At 33.3% G+C, this 7,953-nt stretch overlaps 1 protein-coding gene across 1 annotated transcript; it reads right to left on the bottom strand.

Annotated features, from left to right (window-relative positions):
- Positions 1-3,586: 3,586 nt before the first annotated feature.
- LOC104909883 (activating signal cointegrator 1 complex subunit 3-like) lies at positions 3,587-7,944 on the bottom strand. Its single transcript, XM_010707592.3, has 5 exons — positions 7,862-7,944; positions 6,197-6,363; positions 5,935-6,080; positions 5,712-5,832; positions 3,587-3,767 (listed from the first exon to the last, which is right to left on the bottom strand). Exons 2-5 carry the CDS (start codon positions 6,327-6,329, stop codon positions 3,616-3,618), a joined length of 552 nt encoding a protein of 183 aa, XP_010705894.1. The 5' UTR covers positions 6,330-6,363; positions 7,862-7,944; the 3' UTR covers positions 3,587-3,615.
- Between the last annotated feature and the right edge of the window lie 9 nt (positions 7,945-7,953).

Here is a 7,953-nt window from a genome sequence, read left to right as displayed (position 1 = left end):
ACATTAAAAAAAAAAGAAAGAAAGAAAGAAAAAAGGCAAGGCACCTCTAAGGCTCTAGGATAGGTAATTGTTCTTACCTCTTCAAAAGACTCAGACTCTACTTTCGGCAAACTGTGAGCAGTTCTGATTAAATACTGAAGAACTAACTGCTACAACAGAATTTTTGCATGTGCTACACCTAAGCACATTTTTGGAGGTCTCCCTGCTCAGATTAAACTAGACATGAGATATTTAAGTCTACATTTTTTTAATGAAAATCATACACACAGCCTGAAACTAATTTGAATAGAATCTATTAAACTGATCTGTTTTTGTGAATTAACAAGTCCAGCAGAACAGGGTAAACAATCAGTACTAGAAACAACAAGCTTTATCAAGTACTGTCTCATCTTATGAAGACTGACTTGTCTCAACATTCTCAGTAGCTTTCAGTAAGTTAAGTACTGTGGAAACAAGAGTATGAGCAAGAAACTATACATCAGACATGAAATCCAGGAAAAACATCTAAGAAGAATCCTCTCCAAAACTGAATGGAATTGTTGGCAATATATATTTTCCATAGATGGAAGTAGAATAAAACTCCTTTTCAACTATAATTCAATTGTACTTGTTATACCACTGATTCCTTTAAGGGAGAGAAGATCTGTGATTTCCCCATGATGCAGGTATGCTTCTGTCTACTTTGGTGGCAATAGATGAAAATTTGTTCCTGTATGCAAATTTATATATACAGATATGTATTCCAAAAGCTTCACAGAAGTTCACGTCCTTTCAAATGTAACTAACTAAAATATCATCTGAACTTGATACTTGGAGCTGTGTGGCAGACGAGGTGGCTTTGCCTGTTACTAGAGAGGGAAGAGAAGTAATATTGAGTTTTATGAATAGAAGCCTTGATGGGCTTCTATAGATAGGAGATGCAAATGAAAGTCTGTTTGGGGCTACCACAGCAGAGAGAAATTTGATAAACTACAGGATCTACAAAGAAGATCAAGGAAACTAAGATGATAATCAAGCTGATAAACACACACCAAAGACAAAACATTGGCTTCTCTCTCCCATTCCAATCCCCCACAAATCCTGAATCTCTCTGTTACCACAACTGAAAAGATGCCATCCTGGCTAACCGAGAAGAACTGTTTTCAGTGGTTCTAAGAATTTGTGTCTACCTCAGTGTGACTCTCCCAGATGTTATTATGGATAGCATTACTTAGAACATTTGAAGTAGCCTTACGAAACCTGCCTACTGGGAAGTTAACATAAACATAGAATAGCTCTTGGGCATCATGTAGCTAAATAAATTACACAATCAAATGAATATAACCAGTGTTTTCTTGACAGAATTTTACATTGATCTAAATTAATATCATACAAATAGGGATGAATGAAAAAAAGTGCCAAGATCAGTCATAAAGACTGTAAACTCTGTATACAACCATTTATGAAAAATCTCCTATATCTCAACACACTTCACAATTAACAACTACTAGTGTTTTTCACATTAAGATATTTGTCTTTAAGTCCCCCTCAGTGAACACTAGTCTACAAAAGACAAACATAAACTGCCAGGATTTAAAAATGGTTAAAAGACAACAACAATTTCTTTTTTCTAACTGGTCCATTTTTATCTCATATGGACTTGAGAAACACTTGAATTATGTGAGAAAGTTTTGAGGATAGGCAATGTCTATTGTACCTTCTGTACAGAAGGTATTAACTAGTATGTAAAAAATTATATGGCAATAAAGAGATTTTTGCATATTTCACCTAATTCAAGCTTGAATTTAATATAACGTAAAGTTTGAATATTTAAATTAAAACATAATATCTATTATATATATATATCTATTTTATATATATATATATATATAATATATAAAGAAGTAAGCAATACATGCATGTTGCATTACCATAGCTTTGCCTTTGCTTCAATGAAAAATGAAATTCAGGTTAACATTGCTCATTTGAAACACGAAACTATAAACTGGTTCCCTGATTACCTAAAGCAATGTCCACTTGATCTTGTAGGTACTTCATAACTTCATACAATTATTTTATGCAAAATATTGGTAAGACATAAGAACTGTGGACATAATCCTCAGTGTTTTGTATTTACATAACTGTAACTTAATAACGTGATAAGCATCTTTGTTATGCTCCAAACATTCAGGTTATTAATTCAAATACAAATCATATACAAATGTTATCAAACTAGTAAATAGACAGTCTGTTTGCCCTTGTCAGGTCCTATTTCAAAACCTTCAGAGGTATATTCCGAAACAGATGAAAATGTCTAACCCCTGATAGGGTACAAGACAGGAAGTCCCATATTGAAATACTTTTAATAGAAAACCCTTTTCCAGAAAATCTCTCATGCGTAAGTGAAGAACCTTCCTTCAGATATGGTTCTTCTTGGGACAGTAGGGGGCTCACAGGACCTGGGGAAGCTACTCAGATGAATGCAAGTCATATAGAGCAAGCTGCATGTTGTGTATTGTAACTGTAGGTGAGATTACTACAGCAAACCAGTTCAAGGTACTAGAAAGCTCTATTAGGCAGTAATAATTTTGATATGAAACATTTCTGTTACACTCAAGAAAACAATTTAAATGGAAGTTGTAAAATTAGAAGAGCAACATCAGATTAAGACATGTTTTAGTACTAGCAGTTTGTCAGCCAAGACATCCATTTTCTCCTATAAAATCCATCCAAGGTAGGCAGGATATAAATGTTATGCTTTATCTCAGAGTATTTTTTTTTTTTTTTTTTGTGAGGAGCAAAGGCAAGTGTTCTTTCTTATCTAGAAATCTATACTTTCAGAATAGAATATAATTTTTGGTATACAAATATATGTTTCACATAACTGTTGAATATTCGGTTTTTACCCGGTACTTATGAGCCAATATTTTGCTGTGTTTTGGTTGTAACACAGAAATTCCCATGCAGAAGGTGAGAGAAAGCTAGCTTCCAAAATCTAGGAAATCTGAACAACTTTTTTTCCAAAGCAATGATGGAAAATGGAATCAGTACCACTAATCCAGAAGGAAATAAAGAGTTCTGTATTCAGAGCAGATGTGGAACAGAGATCATTAAACAAAATTTAGTATAAATTTCGTAGAATGCAAACAAAACAGAATATTGATTGGATATTTATTATTTGGACATTTTCTTTTCAATAAATTAAAGAATTGTTAGGAGAAACAATACAAGAAAATGTAATTAAAGATTATATTGCATGAAAAGAAAAACAATGAAAAAAATTGGTTTAAATTCCTATTCAACAGCAACATGCCACAGTTTTCTGGCTGCAAATCTGGGAGAACATAGCCCTGCTCCTTTTATTCTTTGTATTTGTGTTAAAGACTTGTATCATGTGATGTAAGTTGCATGGGACAATGGAACTAGCACTAATCCATGGGCAGGAAAAACAAAATAATTTGCTTTCTAGAGTTCAGACCTTGTAAAGATATTTAAATAGCCTTAATGCTAGTTTTAATACACACTTGAAACACCTGTTTCAAGATTTACCCTCAAATCACCCTTTGTTTTCAAATTAATTTGTTTTCAAATAGATATCAATAAGACAACAGAAAATCTGAATTAATTCAGGTAATATTATTCTACCTCTCTTTCATCCATCTTCAGCCATTGTTTAGGATCATCCTCAGTAGCTAGGAAAGCTATCAGATCTAAGGAAGTAAGCCTTGTCTGACGTCTGGATGACACAAAAATAAGAACAGGCTTGGCTGGAGAATGGCTTCGAATTGCTGTTGAGAAAAACAGAACTTGAGAATTGAGCTCTTTAATGACAAAACCCACAAATTCTGCTTGTAATACCTACACAGTTGATATACTCTGTAATACCTCTGCTGATATACTTTGTTCTGACAGACAGAAACAACTGAGTATAAAAAACATCTCTGAAAAATGACACAACTGCTCAGCTGAAGCTGAGATAATTTGCTCTGTTACTTTGGTGATCATTTTAATATAAAAATTTAAGAGAAGCAATTAGAAAAGAAAAAAGAAAAAAAAGATGAAACACAGAAGCTGGACAAGCTTTCTAGACTTCAAAGACTGTGCATTTCTCTGTCTTAGCCCAATAAATAAGTTATGTTTTTCTAAGCTATTAGGATATGTTGTCTTTGGCTAGGTGCCACGAAGGCCCAAAACTTGCTTTCTGTTTGGCTTGATTTACAGACTGCATAAATTCATGGCTGCCTGCAAAATATCATTTCAATACAGTAAAAATAGAAAGAAAAGGTTTAAATGGCAGAGAGTAATCTTTGAATAGCTTATGGTGGACATCATGGAACACATCAAAGAAGTGTTGTTTATTAATTACTGTGACACATTTAAAGCAATTATGCCTTAAGACTTTCTTAAAAAATATTTTCTTGCTCTTCCCATGTTTCAAAAGTTTCAGGTTCCACCAATTTTTTACGATCTCAGGAATAAGGATTAAATTGAAGTGCTACAACTTTCACTACATCATGGCAAACAAGTGGGGGAAAAAATCTACAGATTTTTTTAACATCAACAAGCACTAGAAGTCTAGACAGTTGTATGTACTTGGAATATGCTCTCAGCAAATCCATTTCTGTTTTCTCATGTAATCCTCATTCTACTGATTTTGTTAAAGAATTATTTCTGAAAATTATTTCATACTATACAACATTACATATCATTCTTCAGTTTATGAATACTATCCTGCATATATACATACCATATAATTGTGAAATTACTAAAAAAGGATAATTAATGTGTATTTATACCTTACAATTATATATGCCAGTGTATCTATAGATTTTAAAAGCCCAGCATCTAATGGATTTCTGTTGCTTCTGGAACAGGTGTGGCATAACAGCCCAAGACAGATTTATTGTTCATTAGTGTTTTTGTACAATGCTCTTGTGGAGGTGTAAATAATCTGAGCTGCCAAGATTGGTCTCTAGTCCACAATCAATACTTTGCTTCTGTCATAAGGATAATTAAAGCAGCTAAAAAGTCACCTCACAAATGTCACCTCAGAATCAACAACAGTTCACATTAGAAAATTTATACTGGAGGTTATTTTTAGTTGATATAATAAATATTCCTTATGCAACCAAGATAAAATATGTTCCAATAAAATATAAGAGTTTTTCTTAAATCTATCCTGCATGCTAGTTTTGTTACGAATAAAAAATTGGAAACAGAAGCATATCTGGATGCACTACAAATTTTGAATTTTATGGTTATTGCTTTGAAACTAGAATTATGTGAGGTTAGCCTGACTTGCAACTTCTGTTTACAATTTTTTAATGCTTACAGACAATGGTCCATATGAAAGTGCCTCAGCAGATTAATAATATGAATGGTTTTACTGCTTTCTAAATTTCTAATATTTGAATTATATTTATTATAAAAGAAACAAATGTTTCTTTATGGTGTCAAACATTAAGAGGAAACATGTTTTATTTTCCCTTCATTAGTACTAATTTTATTCTTATGTTCTAAACACACTACATTCCACCGTTACATGTTACATGTGCAGTGCTCTTTACATTTCAGACAAATAGCTTTGGGTCATTAGCAGATGCAGATTCCTTGTATACATGCCAAGAGGACAGACAGTAATACATGTCGTAAGTGTGCTGCAAATGTACTGCGAAAAGTGTTCAGAATAATGCTTATACATAAAAAGGAAAAACGTCTGGGAGCTTGCTTACCCTGAAATGCAGGCTTGTTCATGCGAGCCATGCGAGGACAGTAATGCTGGCCAGGGAATCCCTGAATGTGTACCTCTAAAGGAACTGGACGTACTGAAGGTCGGAAGTTGAACAGACCCATCTACAAGAAAACATTTTTTTCAAGTTTAATCCTGAATTATCTTACAAATCACTGTTTTGCTTTCCCGCAGCACAAACACATCTTCTGAAACATTTTTCATACCTGATTAATATTTAGCCAATCAGCAAGATCTCTGGCATTTGCTAATGCAGTGGATAAGCCAACTACTCTTACAGGCTTCTCTGTGTGAGATGAGATGAAGTTTGTTCGAGACACAATGACTTCCAGTACTGGGCCTCTTTCGTCCCCTATTAAATGTAAAGTACATTGAAAAACAGAGATAGAAAAAAAAAAGTGCAAGCACAGTTCTTCAAATTTATCTATGATTCTGATAAAAAATAACAAGAAAGAAAACTTTGTTCACCTAGCAGATGGATTTCATCTATGATGAGAATGGAAACTTTCTGAACATAGCTTCTGTTCTGCCAGCTTCTGCTGACACCATCCCACTTCTCTGGGGTAGTAACAATCAGATCAGCTTGAGCGATAGCTCTCATATCAGGAGTCACATCTCCAGTTAACTCTACAACCCTGTAATCAAGAAAGATATTTTTTCAAACTACATAAAACTGGCTTCATAGTGCTTCAGAACATCTTAGCGTTCCAACATTAATGCTTAAAAGAGAGAAGAAATAAAATTATACAAAATCAGATAGTTTCTGACCAAATACTTTCCATCAAGATTTTCAAAGCTATTCTGAGATAAAAATTGTTTCTAGCACATACCACATAAATATTAAATATCATTCCTTTGCAACACTACAAAAAATGAAGAGGGTGAATATGAGTCCCAAACAATACACTGCTTATTTTTCAAAATGCAGATACTACAGAAATATTATTATGTTACAACGTGATTCATAACATCCTGTCATAGCACAAAAGCTTTCTAAAACAAGTTGCTGCCTGCTGATGTGTGTAGATCTTTGGTTTCTCTGGTTTGAATAATGAGGCTGGACTGTAGCATATCTGCATTTGTGTGTGAAGCTACGTCAAGAGTAGAGCAGAAATTATGCTGGAGTCATTTTTGGGGGAATATTAGTGGAATTCTTCCAGCTGCTTTACTTTATTATCCTTTCAATTTCTACAGACATTATTTGAGAACCATCATTTTAGACTGAATATTTTTGACATTTCTGTAACACATTCTACATCTAATAAAAATCCTTCAGAGTAAAGTGCCTCTTCTATCCAACAATTAAGTCACAAATACTAAAATCAATCTCAAAAAGGAAATACCACCTGGAAATAATTTAAAATGATGAAATAAATAATTTATTCTCACACATTATTAAATAACAGCAACAAACTAAAGAAGTGCTGCCAGTAAATAAGTTACTGCTATGATAACAGCAGGAATCTCACTGGTAATTTTGTGTACACTGAGTAGTACCTCCTTTTATTGAATATCGGAGTGTGCTTTGAGTTTTAATTCACAAGAAATCTGTATATAGGAGAGTGAAAGGCATTATATCCTATACATATACTTTTTAACTCAAGAAAGTGTAAGTTTGGAAAACATCAACATGACTATACTCCTTATATGTCATGAAGTAACAGCTGATTTCCAACACCTGTGAAGATCAGCAAAAAATTCATGAGGCCAAGGAACAAATCTATATTCCACACTTTATATAATAAAGACAATATATGAATGCTGGTATATAGTTCATATAACTTCTACGAGATCTTTGATAGATGAGGATTCCATTGAATGCTTATTTTGAATTGCAGTTTCAATTACCAAGAACACTGCTGAGAGAAATCTCAGCTTCATATTTGATATACTGGCAAATAATGAGAATGAAAATATGTAGACATTGAAGTGTACCTCTTTTTTCACTTCTGATTTTGCTCTCACAATGACTACTGATAGCATTTTAAAATTTTTTAACTATTAGAAATTTGAAGGATTATATACAAGCAAAATCTATTTTGAAATACTCAAAAGTATTCTGTAGATTTTATCCATACTTGATGGGCTGTTCTTTTGCTTCTCATTTCTTTGATTAGGTAAGGAGAAACATACTTTTTACCAAGTTTTTCTTCAATCCTAACTTTCCAGTCCTCAATTCTCTCACGAACGAGTGCTTTTAAGGGTGCAATGTACACTGCCTGCAA

This window comes from Meleagris gallopavo, chromosome 2, assembly GCF_000146605.3.
Source record: "Meleagris gallopavo isolate NT-WF06-2002-E0010 breed Aviagen turkey brand Nicholas breeding stock chromosome 2, Turkey_5.1, whole genome shotgun sequence".
NCBI lineage: Eukaryota > Metazoa > Chordata > Aves > Galliformes > Phasianidae > Meleagris > Meleagris gallopavo.
The sequence above is the reverse complement of the archived record's forward strand: the minus strand, read 5'-3'. Positions and strand labels throughout refer to the sequence as shown.